The sequence below is a fragment of the Aulonocara stuartgranti genome (assembly GCF_965226115.1).
Source record: "Aulonocara stuartgranti genome assembly, chromosome: 20".
Taxonomy (NCBI): Eukaryota; Metazoa; Chordata; class Actinopteri; order Cichliformes; family Cichlidae; genus Aulonocara; species Aulonocara stuartgranti.
The window spans coordinates 28,686,570-28,707,116 of record NC_138956.1 but is presented as its reverse complement, the minus strand read 5'-3'; the positions used below and the strand labels follow the sequence as shown (position 1 = coordinate 28,707,116).

Below are 20,547 nucleotides of genomic sequence, written 5' to 3'. Positions count from 1 at the left end.
TGCAGAGAATAGCCTATTATTTTATAGCTGTAACTTTATTGTTTGCTGAGTTTAAAGCTTTCTTGATTTCCTTTAAATGTGTATTATTATTTTTATATTCCTTTAAAATTGTTATTTTCTATAAAGAGCTTTGTTACTGCTGTCAAATAATGTTGCTAGCTTACAGCACAGTGCAGTAATGCCGTTGAGCTGTTTCTCGGTCGTCTTATGAGAATCAAATTATTAACATGTCGCCACGTGTTTGAGTGAACGCTCAAAGTGTCATGTATGTGACGAGCAGTGGAGAAATCCACTCTTTCCTGTGCTGGCTCACGGAGGAGGGCATGATGCGCCGCTAGGTGTCCGCTGAGTTCAAACTGCTGGTGACGCAACGCTCATCGCAAAGCAGAGCAAGAGGCGACAGCTACCGCACCTTCGACCAAGGTAAGCGAACAAAGAGTAACTCTAAAAACGTGGAATTAAACGACGACAAGTTGCTGTAGTAGCTGCTTTCTTTTTTTCGCTGCCTTGTGAAACAAGTAACGAATATGTTTTTTTGTTCCTTATTGTACTTGTGACAAACGACTGGGGCGCTTTGAGCAGATAAGTAGCTAACGTTAACTAGCTAACTTTCACTTAGCTGTTTGGTTTGGAGAACTTCAAGTCAAGTTGTAAAGCAGTGGATACGAAGGCCGGTGTTTTCTGGTCAAGGCTTTAAAAAAATAAAGACGCATACATTCAAAGCTGAGGCGAAACATTTCCTCGAAAAAGGGCCGTTTTATTTTGAAGGAAGTATTGGGTATCGCTTATGTTTTCCCTCGCTGACTTTACGCTGGCAGGAACTTTAATAGCAAACTAGCTAGCTAACTAATGATAGCAAGTTAGTGTAGTAGAGTGAGATTAATGAAACTTTGTAAATTTAAAGTTCTAAACTTCAAGAGAATGAGGAAGGATCGTGAGTGTTGGCTTAAGTCATTCTCTATCCGTAATACTTTACTCTTTCGGCACTGCGTGCGTCCGGAACTACGTGTTGTTGGCTCCTGTCGGGTTTAAATGCTATTTCTTGACCGTCGCGTTTTATTTATTTCCTCCTTTAATGCACTTGTTTATCTGAGATCATAAAACTTTGAGCAGATGCAACTTGCGGAAAAAGGCAGACGGTGTGGACTTCAGTGAAACGTCATAAACGTCTGACAAAACATGACATAGCCCCCCCCCTGTTTTTCTCTAATTGTGTTACGTGGTGCATAATTTCATAGAATTTGTTTACTACACATAAAAAATAATTTACTCTCCCACGCACCAAATGTAACTAAAGTTACTAATGTTAGCTGTACAGGCTGCAGGGGATCATGACATTGTCAGTCTACCATTATAAACTTGGTGAGATAATACTTGTGGTTCTTAGGGATTAGTGGTGGTTTGGAGGTTGGAAATGTGCTGATTTCCCACAGTGGAAGCCTGTGTGCTTTCCTAACAAATTGTTAAACAGTCCAATGTATAAGTTCCTTCTTTATACATATTTGAATCCTTTGTCACAAACTATGTAACAGTATAGTGTACAATTCATCAAGTAATTCAATTGTAAAAGGTTTTGCTTCAATGATGTGCCACTCTGTAGCATGAGTGCTTCACCCACATGTGCGACTAAAAACTGACCTGCAACAGTATTTAGGGGCAGCGTGTGAATAAAAAGAATAACAACATTATGCCCACACAGCCCCCAGTTATAAACAAAAACACTGATAACATAGTGAATATGATGTTGTCACATGGAGCGTGCACACCACTAAGAGCAAAGAGGCTGAGCTGTTACTGAGACGCTGAGTGAGAAACATGTTTCCAGCATCCAAAACAGCAGCACTGGTCCTGTAATCATCAGGGATGGGGAAGAAGTGAGCAGTTTCTACTCCATTATAGATATCACTTATCAATTCTCATTGGCTCCACTTTGAGTCACCACCATCTCTAAGCAGCATATCAAAGTCATCATATTCATGCAAATGAATTGCATGTTTGTGCATGTTGGAGGTGTTGCCACTCTTTGTTGTGATCAGTGTTCCTGTCATTACTCAAATAAGTAATTAATGCACATATTACACAGAACACTTTCCTTGAAGGTAATGCAGTAGGTTACTTGATTACACCTAGGATTTGTTACATTACTTTCATGTTGAATGATCTGAAATACTGTCTCATAATGACCAATTAACAATATAGACCCGAGGCTACAACCAACACAAATCCCTGTCCTAATGAGGACACACCTGAGCTTTCTCAGAGCATTTAGGTATGAAAACAGAGCTGATGACACAAATCAAATATAAGACACTTTAAAGTGATCCACAGAGATTCTACTGTAGGAACATGAACAGGTAGAACGGAAGCTGCAGCCTGGCTGTTCATCAGTTTGTTACCTGTTGATGTTCAGCTGTGGCTCACTTTATCACGGTGCTGGTCTGGGGTCAGCATTTACTCAGCTTTAACATCACTGTGGGCTCTCGGCTTAGCGTTAGCATGCTTGCTGTGCAGGTGCTTTCAAAGAGCCAAAGTTGTGTTAACAGTATGAGGCATTTGTATCTGTCCTCCACTTTACCATTGCGCTCTCATCCTTTTGTGCAATAAAGCTAATGTCCATAACCAAACTGAAATCAGCTGATCGTAGTGAGAGTGCAAGAATCAACAGGCAGGCAGACTAACGATTCGATATATTATTGTTTCATGAATGTTAGCCATCTGCCTCCAGATGACACATTGTTGTTGAGAAACACCATGAATCTGTAAATGTAGGCGTAATCTTTTTGTTAACAATATTAGAATTAGATTGCGGATACAAATTGGCTTTGTCCAAAAGGTGGATGAGCTCTCCCTCAGATAAAGAGTTCAGTCATTTGGGAGGGATTCAGAGTAGACCCACTACTCCTCCACATTGAAAGGACACGGCTAAAGCTGTGTCCTCCTCGGTAAAGTGTTTAGACCAAGCATGTCCTACTTGGAGGAGGCCGCAGCGTAGGCCTGGGACACACTGGGAAGCTTATATCGATTGGCTGGCCTGGGAACTCTTCAATGTTTCTCCGGATAAGTTGGAGGAGGTGGCAGAGGGAGATTTGGGCTTCCCTGCTGCCCTGCAACCCGACATCAGATAAGCGGATGATTTATTATTTTGTTATTTTAGATTTAAACTTTTAATTCAGTGGCTGTCATGAACATTCAAACAGTGTGCACAGCACTAAGCACCACACTACACAGTTCATTCGTTTTTCGGATGTCATATTTTAGTAATGCGTGAACGCGTTCTGTGTTTTCATGTCATGTTAAACGTCGATTTGTTTTCATCATTTTTCTTCTGCGTTGTCGGTCTGCAGTAAGTGTGCAGTGTTGGCAAGGCGTGATGTGAGGTGCTGTGCATTTAAGCAGCATGATTCATTATTGAAGAATGTGATTCATGGTGTCAGGTGCCTTTGTTAGTTTGACACTTTCCATTACTTGCGTATCAAATTCAACCTAATACCTGCGTGTTTCTTGGTTTTTAGACTAGTCAGTTAGTCAAAAATTTTTTTCCTCGTGTAGTAGACTAAGAGATCTGAGGAAACGTTGAACATCCCTAATTAATAAATTAATAAATAAATAAGCAGTATATGCAATAATTTTACATCTTTAGAGTCTTCTTCCTTGCAGAAGAGCAAAGTGTGAACTGGAGTCAGGTTCCTTGTCCGTGTGCACAAACTTGGCTAAATAACGACAATCCTGATTCTAATAATACGTGCAGAAAGAAACAATAAAAAGGCGATAGTCTAAGGAAATACTGGAGGCAAGCTGATTGTGCTCGCAAACCCAACAAATAAATTATGTGACATTTGTTTGCTGAGGAAAGTTGTGACAGTGGCGAGATTTGTGACATTTAATGTGTTTGGAGTGTGTAGTTGGTGTGCAGTCTAGTTGTTTCTTTTGTTTCCCAAAAACTCACAAGGCATTGTCAGCATTTTAATGCATTTTAATATAAATGGTTGTATATAACTGCTGCATGACATTTGAATATGACAGTTTTATATTTGGATTTCAGGTCATAACAGTGATTCATGAAACATGTTAGCTGCATTTTTTTTTTTTTTTTTAGGTCCAGTGTGTCACAAACTGACCTATGAATCATTCAATCATAAACAAAAGGGATGAACCAGTGTTTCATCTACACATACCAAACAACTTGAATGCAATTTTAAATTGTATGGCTCTTTTTTTTTTTTCACTAGCAGCCTATGTCACAAATGTATGATTTATTTTCTTCTTTAGCTGTACGTCAGCCAACAGTTTCGCAGGAATGAAATAGTATTTTTGATTGACTTTTGATTCTCAAAAACTCACAATCTCAGCGAGGTTTGCAGATTTTCCTTAAAAATTTGAGGAAACTTGATAAGACACACAAAAAAAACCCCAGTATGACAAAACTGTCTACAGATGAACATTATCTAAAAGACCTACCAAAGCCCTAACATAGCACCTGCGAGATGCACAGGCATGAATGAAAGAGTAGGCTGTCAAGTAGCCATTCTCAAGTAAAGGAAACATGGAGAAAAGGCTGAGCTGTGCCAAATTACACAAAAACTAGACTAAAAATCAGTGGCAACAAGTCTGATTGTACAATGAATCTAAAGAAATAGTTGTTCAGAGTGTCTACAGCGAACTGTAAACACGGTGGAGTGTCTGTCATGGTTTGAGGCTCCATTTCAGCGGTGTTCGGGATTTTGGGATTTTTTGGAATACTTTACCCAGGAGGCGACCTCCTCGACTGCCTCCTGTCTCCTTAGAGTAGCAGCTCTATTCTGAGCCACAATACGAAGTTAGTCATTAATATACTACAACAACATGGGAATAGAGCAGCTGTGATAGAATACAGCATTAACGAATCAATGGTACAGAAGTGGAGGAAGCAAGAAGAATGAATTGAATAAAGTTTGATTTATCTGACTGCTTTGTTTCGCTTAATGTGCCTTATAACCCCGTGCACCTTATAGTCCGAAAAATACTAGGGCTGCCATGATTAGTCGACTAGTCACGATTATGTCGATTATCAAAATCGCAGACGACTGATTTAATAGTCGACGCGTCGTTTGAAGCTTTGTAAGGTCACAAAAGACGCAGGAATAAGTAGTGGGATTTAAGAGTGTAATAACGGACTGAAACAGAAGATGGCAGCACTGCGTGTACAAGGATGCCAACTGCCGTTAAACCCAGAAGAAGAAGAAGAAGCTGTGTCCCAGAATTTATAGCGCAGCCCAGCTCAGTTTCCAACAATGGCGGCAGCTAGTTAGTTTTAATATTACTCTTATTATTCTTTCTGGGTCACAAAATAAACGTTTAACATATTTTCAGTCGAGAATGTAGCTGTGTAAACCTCAAATATCTGCTCAGTTTATCAAGAACACATATTTTCAAAAGCGCTCAGACGTTTTCGGAGACATCTGTTACCCACTAGCTCGATAGCTCGCCGGGGGCAAGGCTCACTAGAGCCGGTGAGAACACCGGACTCCCAGCAAATAGTTTTCAAACCCACCGCCATCTTTCGCTACTCAGGTTAAACATATATAAGTCACTTAGATAACTTAAACCTGGCTGTAGCTCAGGTGGCAGAGCAGGTCAGCCACTAATCAGAAGGTCGGTGGTTCAATCCCAGGCTGCATCCTGGCTGCATGCCAAATATCCTTGGGCAAGATACTAACCCCATGTTTGCCTACTGGTGGTGGTCAGAGGGCCCGGTGGCGCCTGTGTCCGGCAGCCTCGCCTCTGTCAGTGCGCCCCAGGGCAGCTGTGGCTACAATGTAGCTTGCTATCGCCAGTGTGTGAATGTGTGTGTGAATGGGTGAATGACTGAATAGTGTAAAGCGCTTTGGGGTCCTATGGACTAGAAAAGCGCTATACAAATGCAGGCCGTCTACCATTTAAAAATGTTATTGTTTGGCTTTTTCCAGTGTTTTATTTGTTCCTGAGTAAATCGGTTTGTCTGAGATTAAAGTTTTTACACAGCTGAATCAAGCAGACAACTGATTATCAGAAGTGTGAGATGCTCGAGAATATACTCAAGTGTCCTGTTATATTTTAGATAGCAAGGAGTTTATTAAACTTCACGGAAACAATCTGCAAATTTCATTAAAATGTAATAAACTATCATCTTGTCTTTATTTTTAGTTAGCACATACCTTAAACACTTAAAGCTGTAAGCTAATGATAGTTATATAAGAGCAGATGCTGCTAGTGCAATAAGCTGTACGTTTTACGTCCAATGGATGATGATCTGATTAGTCGACTAATCGCAAAAATAATCGGTGACTAGTCGATAGGGCTGCTCGATTATGGCAAAAATGATAATCACGATTATTTTCACTGAAATTGAGATCTCGATTATTTGACGATATTTATTTAACCCTTTAAGACCTACTATAGAACCAAGTCCGCCAGAGCTTATATTATTTTTTTACATGTTGTAGTGCCATTTGTGGGAGCATTTCAAGTTGCTATACATCAATACAACTGTTATAACCCATATTTTAATGATATGTATGCATTAAGTCCACAGTAACTACATTAATTGCAAAAAAGTGCAATAAACTACAAAAAAATTGAAAATCGTTTGTTTTGTTTTTTTACATACATTTCTAGTTAGAGAAGTTTAAGAGGTTTATCCCTCAAAACTTTAAATACAAAAAAGTTGCAAAAAATAGTTTACAACAACAGGAAATTTATTTTGAGTGTCTTCATAGTTTTTTTTGGAGATACAGCAATTTTTATATACTGCAGGAAAAACAATCCTATGATGCAAATTTGCAAAGAAAACAGCAGGTGCATCAAAATAAACTTTTCCAGCAGTGCAATTGAAGTTCTAAGCATCCCAGAAACTATTCAGAAAAGTATAGAGTCAAACATGACTTATAAAAACACCAGTATAGGCTTTTAAGGCCTACAAGTAAAAAAACTACATTTTCCGCGAAAATGACATCACTTCCGGTTTCGGGCAGGAAATGGCGGACATGCAGTTCGCGCTGACGTCTTTTTCAATGTGGGAAGTGTTACGAACAGCTGATCGGATCGGCAAAGCGTGTTTCTGGAATATTATGTTTTTGTTCCTGCAAGCGCTTTTTATGCAATATTTGCAAAGCTTTATGTGGAAGGAAACCGTGACCGAGGACAAGCTGATGGCATAAGATGTAAGTACAACAACTCCGGTTTCATATGCAAAAAAATTATTGCGCTAGCTTGCGCGGTTCCGGTTCTACAGGGATTTAAAAATAGTTACGCAAAACGGAGCGTGCTGCTCTGACCGGCTTTAAAGGGTTAACAATAACAATGTATTGAATAATGACTTTAAAAAAATAATATAAAATAGTGTGCAAATACTGATAACAGTGCAAATGTTTGCAATATAAGAAATAAATGAAAAATTTAAACATCTATGTTTAGTTAACTTTGCAGTGTTGCTCTGTGGTCCAGCTACACTGCAGCAAAGTTTACACACTGTGTCTACTTGATCCACGTCTAACTCCGCGAACCCATAATGTTTCCACACCACTGAAGTGTTGTGTTTTTTTTTTTTGTTTGTTTTTTGTTTTTGTTTTTTTTATACCTCTCTTTTCAACCAACAGCAGTCACTCTCTCCTCTCCAAATAACTTCTGCTTAGCTTTCCGAGCTTTGCTTGGGTTCTCTTAATTGTTGTGACGCGTGTTCGAAATGCAGAGAGGTGCGCTTGATTTGCCCAAGCAGCGCGAGAGTAAAGCACGAGGGAGGTGCAAATAATCGGCGCAGTCATTTTTAATGATCGTTGAAAGCCCAGATCGTAATCGTGATTAAAATTCGATTAATTCAGCAGCCCTACTAGTCGACTATCAAAATAATCGTTTGTGGCAGCCCTAAAAATACGTATTTGACTTTTTTATTTGGCACACTGCAGTTTAATGTAGCAAAGCACCTCTTTTTTTTTTAACTTAAGTGGATATTATACATGGTTATGCTCAGGATATCTCAGCCCATTTCTACTGGAAATGCATTTTGGTTAAACTTGGAATTTGCGTTTGCACTGTTAAATGTTTATATAGCTTTAATGCACATTAAAAAAACAAAAAAAAACAAAAACCCAGCTGCTTGTTTAAGTAAAATAAATGGATGAGCTTTTTTTTTTTTGCGTTAGTAAAGTTGTGGAGTTGTATTTTGTCTCGCAGAAATTATATCGTTATCGCAAATTTTCAAATATATATCATGATATATATTTTTGGCCATATCGCCCTGCCCTACCGTCCACGATCATCTAGTCCACTAGTCGCGCACATCACTAGCAGACATCATCCAAAGAAAGCTTTTGGAATATTCATCAGGAAGCCTGATAAACCTGAAGATGACTGAGAGAAATAGTTGGAAGCTTGCTTAAGAGAGTTCAGGCTGTTTTCAAAGGTAATATAGATACCTGGTTGTATCAGTATGACTGTTCAAGCTTGTTCAAATGGTCCAAACTGTTTCCTAGCAAAACATAAAGTGACATGTGGGAAAAGGCTTTTGCACAGTTGTGTTAAAGCACAATAATCAACAGTTGCTCAATTTCCTGACTTAAATGCAACTCTAACCCAGCCCTTCCACATAATATTTAAAATATCCTCCTCTGGTCTGGTGTCAGTTTTTTTACATGTTAGATTTCCTCATTGTTTCTTCATAGCAGCATTGTCACAGGCAGCAGAGCCTGCTACTTTCCTTCCTCTTTCTGTGGACCAACGGTCTTCTTATTTCATAGTTTAGTATTTTTAGATGTGGGAAATCTGAGATTACCATAACACGAAACATGTTTTAATAGAGCAGATGTCTTCTCTGCATCCTTCAGTGCACAACTCTTTGCTCTTTTTATTGTCTCAGGTAAAGCATGGCAATGACCAGCCAGACCTCGTACCCCTCCATGAGTAACCACACCAAAGAGAGGGTCACCATGGCCAAAGTGACCCTGGAGAACTTCTATAGTAACCTCATCGCTCAGCATGAGGAGAGAGAGATGAGGTAACGCTCACAAGCTTTAGTGCTTCTTACATGAACAAAGGCTAACGTTGCCATTTTAGCTTTAGTTATGAGCTACAAAAAAAAAACAGTGGGCCGATTAATTTGTCCTCCAAATAAAACAACTAACCACTGAATTCGCAGCACAACTGAACCTGATGGCTAATGCATGGACAACCCACTTTGTTTGTTTTGGTTCATCAGGATGTGGCTCCTGTCAGTATTACACTGAGGAGGGGTCACTTCCTGTTGTGACATTCACAGTACAGTATAGTCATAACCTCGTCCTGACTGGTTTATTGCATTTTTAGTACAGAACGTTTTTGCTATATGAAAATGATAGGGTAGTAAAAGTGCACTAAAGCTTTGTTCTGTGTTTGTCATGTGTTTAATAAAGAAACATAATAACTTATGCCTGTAACCAGTAATAAGCTGTGCTGTGGTTTCAGGCAGCAGAAGCTGGAGAAAGTTATGGATCAGGAGGGCTTGGCTGATGAAGAGGTGAGTAAGGTGTTTACTGACCCGTGTGTTCTGGAGACTTATGTCACAGTGTGTGTAATCTCCGTGTTGGTGTAGGTCAGGTAGAGCAGGTCAGCTACTGATTGGAAGGTTGGTGGTTCGATCCCTGGCCCTACCAGGGATTGCCAAATATCCTTGGGCAAGATACTAACCATCTGAGTATGAATGTTAGCTACACAGCACTAAAGTATAGAAGAAAGTGCTTGTATGAATGAGTGTTATTGGCATGAGGCATGTTGTATAGAGCGCTTTGAGTACTCCGGGAGAGTAGACAAACACTATATAAGAATCAGTGCACTCAAATGTTATACTCAAAGAGTGTAACGGGAACAACCAATCAGCTGTTGTATCTCCAGCTGTCTGTGTCTGCTCCAGAGTATAATAAAGTCTCACAGTGGACATGAAACGCTTCATGTACAAAGGCTAATTTACAGCATGGAGCCCTGCTCTCAAACAGCCTCTGTAGCTGCATTTAAAAAAGAAATCGGAACTTAAAGTTTTAAAAATGAGTCTGGTTGCTTTTGGTCAGTAGACTTCCATTTGTTTATGTTAACTAACTGGTAACAGAACCAATAACACGGGGGGATTTCAACTATAAACCAGTCTAAGGGATCACCTTTGTGCTACCTCGGGCTGCAACAATGAGCTTTATGTTTAAAAAATCATGGCTATACCGTCCACTTTCACTGGCAGTCCCTTAAACAGTAAACAGTTCTTCATTCTTTTAGCTAGAAGCACTGAAAATCCACCAGACAGTAATCTAAGCTGGGCTGTTGGAAGTCATTTTTCTTTCTTACATCTTAATTTGCTTAACAGTAAATTTTAATTATTGCTTTAAAATAAGACACCTCTGAAGTGTGAATTAAACAGTATAGTGTATTTAAAGTGCTGTGTCCTCTGCAGAAACGTATCCGGCGCTCTGAGCATGCAAGGAAGGAGACCGAATTTCTGCGTTTGAAACGTACTCGACTGGGTCTGGAGGACTTTGAATCCCTGAAGGTGATTGGCCGAGGAGCTTTCGGAGAGGTAAAAAGCATTTGATGCTGTTGTTTTGAAACATGGAAAAAAACGGAAACAATTCTAACTCTGCTCATCACTGTGTAGAAATGCACCAATTACAATTTTGACGTACACGTTGAAGTTTGCTAATGCAATAACTCTAAAATGAGGTGACGAAGTTTCAAATTGATAGTGTAGGTGTATCTGCTGAAAATTTCAGATGAGTTTAAATGTCGGTGACCTAAACCTCAGGGTGAAGGTTAGACGTCAAGTCTTGTAAAAATCTTGTGAATGCAATAGCTAGGCAAAAAGCCCACATGGGATTTTGAAACTGATACTGTAGCTGGTCTATGCTAGGAGACTGAGGGGAGCTCATTCTGATTTAAACTGTTGCTTTAAAGGTTCAGTGAACATAGAACTTTACTCCAACAGAACATGAGATAAGAAATACTTTATTTTTGTCCACATTTGAGATATTTTTTGTTACAGCATTTAAAAAAACCAAATGTAACAAGTAACCACGTCTTGACTGTTACATGTTGCTGATTCCTCATGTTACTAGCTCCAGTGCTGGTCCCTCAGCATATCACTGCAGAGTGTAGTGCACTCACTTCACCTGGTTGATTAGAAAAAAAATTCCATCATTTAAAGAATCTCTGCTTCATTAGTAGATCTGTCCTCTATGGAAGCCCATTTCCGCCACTAAAAAAAAAAAGTATCCATAACTCGAATTTTCACATTATTTTCTCGAAATTTTGATTTATTAACTCGAAATTTTCAGAAAAGTAACTCAAAATTTCGAGTTAGCTCTGCCAATCAGTAATCTACGTTAATGATGTCATTTCCTTGTTACCCGGAAGTTAAAGCCCTCAAGTACTGCTACAGCTAAGCTACCAGTATTACAGCCAGTCATGAATGCACATGAATGAATTGCTGAGTATTTTCAGCCAGGCTTCACAAATGATGAAATCCTTGTGTTATTAGCTGAATCACATGGCGTTAAAATCAGCAAACGTACTCTCGAAAACTCTGTTGCGGTCCGGTTTTGAGTGCGCATTACTCTGCGCCATATGCTTCTGGGTAACAAGAAAATGACTTCGTTCACGCAGATTGGCAGAGCTAACTCGAAATTTCGAGTTAATAAGTGAAATTTTTGAGAAAATAACTCAAAATTTGGAGTTAAGGATACATTTTTTTTAGTGGCAAAAACGGGTTTCCATAGTCCTCTCCATCCATCCTGCAGTCAATCAGTGAAAGAAGAAGAGAGGCTAACTTCTGGGCAGGAGAAGCTCCCACACCCATCATCAGCTTTTTGATGAGCACTCTTGATTTCTACTTGCAGGTACGCTTGGTGCAGAAGAAAGACACCGGTCATGTTTATGCTATGAAGATCCTCCGCAAAGCTGATATGCTTGAGAAAGAACAGGTGAGCTACAGGATACACACCCTGGAGTGCTGCCCTTTGACATCTGTGTGTAACCCCTTCTTCCTGTCCATGTACAGGTTGGTCACATCCGTGCTGAACGAGACATTCTGGTCGAGGCCGACAGTCTGTGGGTGGTCAAAATGTTCTACAGTTTCCAGGATAAGCTGAACCTTTACCTCATCATGGAGTTTCTACCTGGAGGTACGAACGGGGCGCTGCTCAGCATGAAAAACTGCTGTGACACAAGAATGCTGTTGTCATCTTCAATAGTACTGTAGCTGCACCCCTCTATAAGTCTGGCAGTCAGTTATGATTTCATCACTCACAGTCAAAAACAGTTTAGGGGAAAAAACTAGTCATCCTGTTGCTTCACATTAACAACACTCTCATGTCTCTGTGTTTTGTTTGTTTTTGTTTTTTCGATGCATTGCACAGACGTTGATGCTAATTAGTAAAATAAACCCGCTTAAATGTGCTGGAAACCGCATTCATCCGTCCTGTAGAATGACTGTTCTCTGCTGCTGTGGTGCAGGCGACATGATGACCCTGCTGATGAAGAAGGACACTCTGTCAGAAGAGGCTACGCAGTTCTACATAGCAGAGACGGTGCTGGCCATTGACTCCATCCACCAGTTGGGCTTCATCCACAGAGACATCAAACCAGACAACCTGCTGCTGGACTCCAGGGTGCGTCCGAGCTCTCGTTTTTACTACACTCACGTTTTCTGTGGAAACACCTTTTTTTTTTTTAAATGATTGGAACATGTGACCATAGCTAGACTGAGTTTCTGTTTGGTCTGTTTATCTATGAGGAACTTTGACCTTTGGTCACAGTGGGGCACACGTCTGGTTTTGTGACCCTGGTATGACGTCATACTTTGCTGCTATGTGTAATGTTGTGCTCTTGGTTTCAGGGTCACGTGAAGCTGTCTGACTTTGGGCTGTGCACAGGCTTAAAGAGGGCTCATCGGACTGAGTTCTACAAGAACCTGAACCACAGCCTGCCCAATGACCTCAGTAAGCAAAGTCAGCAAAGTTCATTTAATTCAAATATGGCTTGCATGCAGCCCCCGTCACTTGCTTGCATTTAACTTGTTTCCTTAAAAACAGTGCTCACAGCTCAGAAGTTTGACCACGGTCAGTGTGAGCAGACTTCCTCCTCTGCTCAGTTTTCCATAAATCAGATGACAGGAAATGTGCAGGATTGCTAGGAATACTGCTATAAGTTGGATGTTTCTACACAGTGTCTGAGTGTTTGCAGTCACATTTGACATGGTGACTATAATATCTGGGCCTACAGTACTGTACAAAAGACTTTTATTAAAATGTGCACACAACAGAATTTGTACAGTTCTAGTAAGGATGAAAGTCAGGCTGCAGCGATTGATTATTTTAGTAATTGAGTAATCTATCGATTATTCCATCGATGAATCGTATAAGAAATAGCTTTGCAATAATAAATATTTAATATACAAAGAGAATAAACACGGGTCTTTTAAAATGAACTGCTCAGTGGTTTCCATTTTAGAAACTGTAACATTAACTCAACCCTTAGGCTGTTTTTATATAAAATATTACATTAAAATTTTAAAAGAAAACACTTCCTTAAGTGCCAAAATCTATAAATGCTCTAAAGTTCTCTCTGACAGTGTTTTATCTCGTGGATGAGGTATCTGGTGTGCACATGTTCAGTGTTTGTGTGTGGGTTTGTGTGCAGCCAGTGACTGTAAGCCTTACACGGAGCGTGTGCTGGCTGCAGTGAAGGAAGGCCAGTTTGCTGTGCTGCTGAAACAGATGTTATGATGCAGATGTTCATTCATTCTGATAACAACCTAAAATTGCTTGGCTCAGTGTCTTAGTTTTACTGGCTTGTGAAAAGGTGTTTATTTATTTTTAAATATTAATGTTTAATTCATTTCAATTAACACTTTTAATCTGAAAAGTGTTACAAAGGCTTAATATGGTCCAGTACACCCAATGCCCCCCTTTAGACTCCCCCCGTTTGCTGCAGGCATCAAATAGGACAGCTGCTGTACAAACAGGCTAAGTTAGCAGTTCATCTGCAGGTTTAAATGCAATCTCTGGAGGCTTACTGCAGATTTCTGTGTGAAACAAACAGCAGCTGCTGAGTTTGCTTTTCTTCATGTTGGAGTTTGTTGATCAGCTGCTTTGATGAAGGACACTTACTTTTTCAAAGTAAAGGTTTTAATGGTGATCGCAGGAGCAGCGCTGCTGTTTTGGACGACAAACACTTTCTTTCACTCACTGTCTGTAAGGACTCCACCTCTTTGTGTTTGTGTGTGTGTGTGATCAAACTATGACAGCATCATATTCATCAGTGTTTTTGTTTAAAACTAGCGGCTGTGTGGGCTCGTTATACGTTTTATTCACGCGCTGCTTCTAAATACGTTTCTATTGCAGGTTTGTTTTTAGCTCCAAATGTGTTGAATTATTCCAAATACTTGATGAATCGCTGCAGCCTTACTTGAAAGTCGGACACTTTTATTCCTCAGCACAGGTGCGCGCTCTCTCTCTCGCTCTCTCTCTCTCGCTCTCTAATTATTTCTGTAAGGAGTCTTCAGGAGTACTTCTCCTGAACACTCTAAAGCTCTTATTTGGATGATGGCTGCCCATTTGTATCATCCTTTCAGCGTGATCCCACTCTGCCTCCATAATGCTGGGATCTGGGCAGGCCAGTCTGAGTGTATTCCATTGTGTGTTTGTCTATCCAAGAATGGTTTCACTGCTTTGGCAGTGTGGGTGAAATCATTGTCATGCTGGACAAATTAAGCCACTGGCAATCAGATACTTTCCGGATGGTATACCAGATGGTACATTTCTGTGTATTGAAGCATTGGCTGAAGTGCAGCCTCAAAACATGAGCTGTTGTGACTGGTTTCAGTCTGGTTCTTGTATAGTTTGGCACACCTCAGCCTTTTCACAGTTGTGTTCACACAGTGATCATAGACATCATGCTGAAACAGCAGGCCTGACCGTGAGGAAGACTTGCACTCACCTTCAGTGGCACAAATGTTATGTATTCAATGACTGATGAGAGCCTCGCTGTTTGTATGCACAGTGATGGAGTCGTAGCTTTTAATATGGAGTTGTCTTGCCTACACAGCATCCCAGAACATGAACTCTAAGAGGAAAGCAGAGACCTGGAAGAGGAACAGGAGGCAGCTGGTAGGTTTGAAAACACATGTGATTAGAAAGTGTAGAAAATGTCTGCTATTTGGTATTGTGCTCGATTGGATTTGGTAACACCACAAAAACAATGTTAATGGAAATATTTTTGTCATTGGGATAGTTGTTAGAAATCGTACATGGCGCCACAGTCAGGGGCTCACGATAAACCCCAGAGCCAAATGTTACTAGTTGTGAATAAAAAGAGAAACCCACGGGAGTATTTGATTGTACAATTTGAAATGTAAAAAAGAAATGCTCAGTGCGTGGAGCGGGCGACCACATGCCATAAGGCTGAGAGCGGACGGCCGGGTTCGAGTCCACCCCGCATGTCTTCCCCTCACTCCTCTGCCCCCGCTGTAATGAAATGCTCATTATTTAAACTATTAATTCATTGAATCTACAGAAAAAGTGTAATAATGTGCTCTTCTTGAAACGTATGACGACAGCAGCATTTGAAGGATGAAAGCACAGTGTTATGCTTTTCACGGTCATTAAAGTCCTGCATGTTACCGACATATAAAGCTCATATTCATTTATTATAATAATGTAAATGTATGGCACAAAGGAAGCATGACATTGTGTGGCTAGAATTACAATCTCACTTCCTTTTGTTTTGATTAGATCAGCCCTGAGTTAAATCTTGATCTTACCCGGTGCAGACAAAGCAATGTCTTTGTGAAGCCTGTCTGTGGGAAGTGTAACATTTAAACAAAGGTGGTAGCTTTTCCCATCCTTTCATCCTATGTATTGACCCCCTTCCTTTATCCATCAGGCATTCTCCACAGTGGGAACACCGGACTACATTGCTCCAGAGGTCTTCATGCAAAATGGATACAACAAACTGTGTGACTGGTGGAGCCTGGGTGTGATCATGTATGAGATGCTGATAGGTAATTTTTCAGGAAATGAATCTTATTCACCTTTTGAGGTTATTATAAGATGGACTTTTATAATATCTGATTCCTGTTTTTTGGTCTGTGCAGGTTATCCTCCATTTTGCTCAGAGACGCCACAGGAGACGTACAGAAAAGTGATGAACTGGAGAGAAACACTCGTCTTTCCTCCAGAGGTGCCTATATCGGAGAAGGCCAAAGACCTCATTCTCAGGCAAGTGCACCTCTGCTTTCCTTCATCTCCCATCCTGTCATAGTAGTTCATGCTGTTGTCACTCTTGTTTTGTATGCGGACAATGGAGGTTTCAAAAATGTCAACTTTCTAATGGCTTCTAACACCTGAGGTGTTTGTATTGCATTGTACTAACTGATCGTGAGTTTACAGGTTCTGCTGTGAGGAGGAGCACAGGATTGGGGCTTCGGGCGTGGAGGAGATCAAGTCCAATCCTTTCTTTGAGGGCGTAGACTACGACCATATCAGGTGGGCATACTTGCCACGCACGTTAAAGATGGTTGTGCTGACATGTTGAATTCTCAAATGTCTTCATTTTAAATTGTAATAATCAACTTAACATAAACAGAAGAACCCAGAATCTCTGAGAGTTGTGAATGTGCCTACAGGTCAACAGGAAGGCATTTAAAAATGAGTTTCATTAGATGATCTTTGTCTGGCTGGAGTCCTGTGCACCCTCAGATGTCCTTGAGGATGAAGACCCTGGTCCACTGTTTTGTGACCAGGACAAAAAAACCCCACATTATTTATCCCGTATCTAAGGTTTGACTAACAGGCAAACCTTGGCGTACACCTTCCCTGACAGGCAGGCGCTCGAGTCCCCTTTCTTAAACATAGGAACCACTACCCCAGTCTGTCAGTCCGGAGGCACCTCCCCAGATCTCCACGTGACATTTCAGAGGCATGTCAGCCAAGGATTAGGGTCACCCTCCCCTCATCCCGAGACGCTGTTTCCTCTATAGAAAGCGTGTCAGTGGGATTACAGACATACTTTCGGCCTCTGCAACACGTTCCCAGTGATCCCTCACTATACACTTGGGTGCACCCTGTCAGTCTCTCTCTTTACGTGAAGGTTCAGAACATACAGCCACAGATCCGATGAAAGAATTCCAAAATCAATCATCGACCTGTGCCCTAGGGTGTTGTGGTGCTATGTGCACTTATGGACATCCTTATATTTGACTGCAGATTGAAATAGAGTCAAGGCCCTCTCTACAAGTCTGGTTCCAGAGCCCAAGCCATGCGTTGAGGTTAGCGCAACTGAGCCGACATCTCTCAAACTCACACGCTAGCTCAGGCTCCTTCCACGCAGGAAGGTTGACGTTCCACTTCCCGATAGCCAGTCTCTGTATCTAGGGATCGGACCTTGGGCCTCTGCCACCGACACACACACTTCATTTGATGCTACTGCGCCACCTGTAGGTGCTGGGCCTAAAAGAGGGTAGCCCAAGCTGGGCACAGCCACCAAACGCTCTCTCTCCAGTTTCTTCCCCAGGCCTGGCTCCATAGGGCGGGGCCCCCGTAACTCTATCCCGGACAGGGTACACTGGTGCCTTGGTCATCTTTTATCAGTAGGGGTCAATTGAATCGCTCTTCATCGTTTGCCTTGGGAGATCCTACCAGAGGTCAGCATGGCCCTTGGGATCACTGGGACACACAAAACCCTCCAACAAAGTAATGCGGCGATTTGTGGAGAGGACCGTTAGCCATTCAGGCAATTTGCTGATTCTGTTTTCAAATGCAAACTTTGACTTTCGTTTTGTAACTTTACTGATGTTTCCAGGGAGAGGCCTGCTGCCATTCCCATAAATATCAGAAGCATTGACGACACCTCAAACTTTGACGAATTCCCTGATTCAGATATCCTCACACCTACAGGTACATACAGTGTAGCTCCAAATATTTCATGCTTTGTTGTGAAATCTCAGATTATTAAAATGCCTTACTACTTGTTGTGTTACTCCAGCCACTCAGGTGTCCAATCAGGCTGAAGCTGATCTGAAGAACAAGGACTGGGTCTTCATAAACTACACCTACAAACGCTTCGAAGGCCTGACGGCTCGAGGTGCCATCCCGTCCTACATGAAGTCGGGGAAAAGATGAACACCACCACACGGGTGCTTGTCCAACTCCTCCATGAATCCTGAAGGAGCTGTCTCGAGTCCTGAAAGAACTGTCTGTGTGGTGTCACACAGCTCTTTGCAAATAAAAAGGGGACTACTTTTCCTCTGTTGCTTTCCACAGGAATGTTTCGTTTCACTAGTAGGAACTGCTGCAATCATTCTGCAGCTGTTCGCTCTATCTAATGCTTCCGAGGGTACTTCTCTACTTCCTGCTCACAATGACACTGAACTGGGAATAATATGTCCACTTGCATTTTCCACCAGTGGCTGCAGATGGTTTTCTTCACTCCTGATAGCACCATTGATGTTCCCTGTGTGTAAAATGAGCACACTGTTGTTGGACTTACCAAGTGCTCTTGTCTTTCCAAACCAGCACATCCCCCTCCTTGAAATTATTTTTTTAAACATGTCAACTTGAAGATGGCATCAAATCGTCACGTGACATGAAATAGATGCTTTTCAGGGATTCCCTTCTTATGTTTCCTTTTTCTGGGCTTGTCTAAAGTGCTGCTGGCTTCTTAAGATCAAACCAAAGACTGAACTGAATGTTTGATCTCTCCATTTCTTCACTTCCACTAACTCTGTTGTGCTTGTTTAGGTTAAAGCGTGCATATTTGAGAATTATGAATTTTATGGAACAAACACACACAGATCATGTGACATTTGACCCCATCATGTCTGCCTTCTGCACCTTAAATGATGTGGATGTCGCTGTAGTATAATCAAGCCTCCAGCTCCTTATATTGCGTGCTTAAAATAATAGTTTGGGTTTGACAGGGCAGGGGAAGGAAACGCCCACTAATGGCTGTGCTCATTATTTAATGTGCAACTAATCATTTTGAATTGGTGACTTGTTTTCAGAGTTATAGAGACAAATGTTACAAATGTTCAGGAGAGCCAACCAGCAAGCATCTTTAGTTAAAGGGGAATATATTTTAATTAAAATGGATTATAAGATTAAATTGAAGAATGAATAATTGTTTGAGTGATTGACTAACAGTCTTATGATGGATGTGCGACTGACTAGTTGTTACCAGACACTAGTCGGTTAACAATTTCAGAAACTTTTGTATTATGCATAAAAGTGAGGGTTTTAAGACATGATTATTGGTCCATTAATATGTAGCTTTAAATGGTGTTAACACTTTGACCCCAGGATTGTGCTCCAGCTCTGTTAATGGTTCTTTGCCACCTCTGCGCTTATCACTGCTTTCAAAGCACTTTGGACTGGTTTGATTTTCCTTCAAACTGGTTTGCTGCAGCTTGAAATCTATTTGATGTGATAAAGAGGTGGTGAAATGGCTTGAACATGAGTTTGTCTCCACTAAAGAGCAGACAGGACCAGTGGAGAGTCGGTCCATCCACATTGAGGGCTAAATGATTCTTCAGTGAACACAATATCCAGAATGCTGTCATTTAAAGTGAATGTAAATGAACTTTTTTGGAATTGTGGGAAAGTGCTTTTTGCCACAGTAGTTTCAAAATGCTGTTTGTTTGAATGAGGTGTAGACCCCCCCCCCCCCCCCCCCCCCTCTTTTTAACTTCAGCAAATCCAAACTCTTAGCAATGTTGTTAAATTGTATTTTGATCAGATTAATGCTGTGTTTTTAAATGATCAGATGTAATATTTCCAAGATGAAACTCTGCTCGTATAGTTGAAGCTGTATCCAAAGATATCACGGATGTTAGACTGGTTTGTGAAAACTAAATGTTTGGTTTGTTTCTCATGTTTCTGCTGGAATGGTCTTCTGCGAGTCTTAAATCAAAGATTTGACTTTTCTATGTAATATAGTATATACAGGTAGTGGGTAGATAAATCTCAGTACATTTTAGGATACAGTGCTCCTTTTATTTGAATGGCTGGGTTCCATTTTTTTAACAGTCTGTTATGATGCTCCAGCTCTGCATGCTTTAACCAAACCGTAGATGTGGTGGCTTAAAGAAACTGATGTAGAATGACTTGTTTTATTGGGTGTGTGTGTGCGCGCGCGCATGGTTGTTTTTTTTTTTTTGTTTGTTTTTTTTTTTAAACCAGCAATGTTTGCAGATGCTGTGCTCGTCATTATGCTCTGCATGTCGTCTGAGTCAGATAAGGGCTTTGGAGAAGGTGGATGTACAATATTTATATACCACTGTTTGCTGTTGTACGTTTTCTAATATTTGACAATTAATTATTCTGCACTTCCTGTATTGCTTCTGAACTCTGTAGCATTATATTTTTATTTATTTATCTACTTTTAACCAAGAAGTGAACCTCTTGGTAATTAAAGTATTTTGCAAGAGTATTATGGGCCTAGGTTTGCAGTATTAATACTGCATATTCTTCGAGAAGTCTTGCACAACTAGAATCGAAGCAAAGACCACAGACACTAAGCTCCATC

The 20,547-nt window shown here is 40.8% G+C and overlaps 1 protein-coding gene across 2 annotated transcripts; it reads left to right on the top strand.

The window, feature by feature from the left end:
• The first annotated feature begins 291 nt into the window (after positions 1-291).
• On the top strand, positions 292-20,451 carry LOC309696952 (serine/threonine-protein kinase 38). 2 transcript variants are annotated; one of them, XM_082518504.1, is made up of 14 exons: positions 292-423; positions 8,870-9,007; positions 9,454-9,505; positions 10,427-10,549; positions 11,865-11,948; positions 12,026-12,149; positions 12,481-12,635; positions 12,863-12,965; positions 15,073-15,134; positions 15,910-16,027; positions 16,121-16,244; positions 16,416-16,511; positions 17,827-17,921; positions 18,010-20,451. In XM_082518504.1, exons 2-14 carry the CDS (start codon positions 8,877-8,879, stop codon positions 18,144-18,146), a joined length of 1,404 nt encoding a protein of 467 aa, XP_082374630.1. In that variant the 5' UTR covers positions 292-423; positions 8,870-8,876; the 3' UTR covers positions 18,147-20,451. The 2 variants fall into 2 exon arrangements, with proteins under 2 accessions (XP_082374630.1, XP_082374629.1); XM_082518503.1 differs by having other exon boundaries at positions 12,863-12,974.
• Positions 20,452-20,547: the final 96 nt, after the last annotated feature.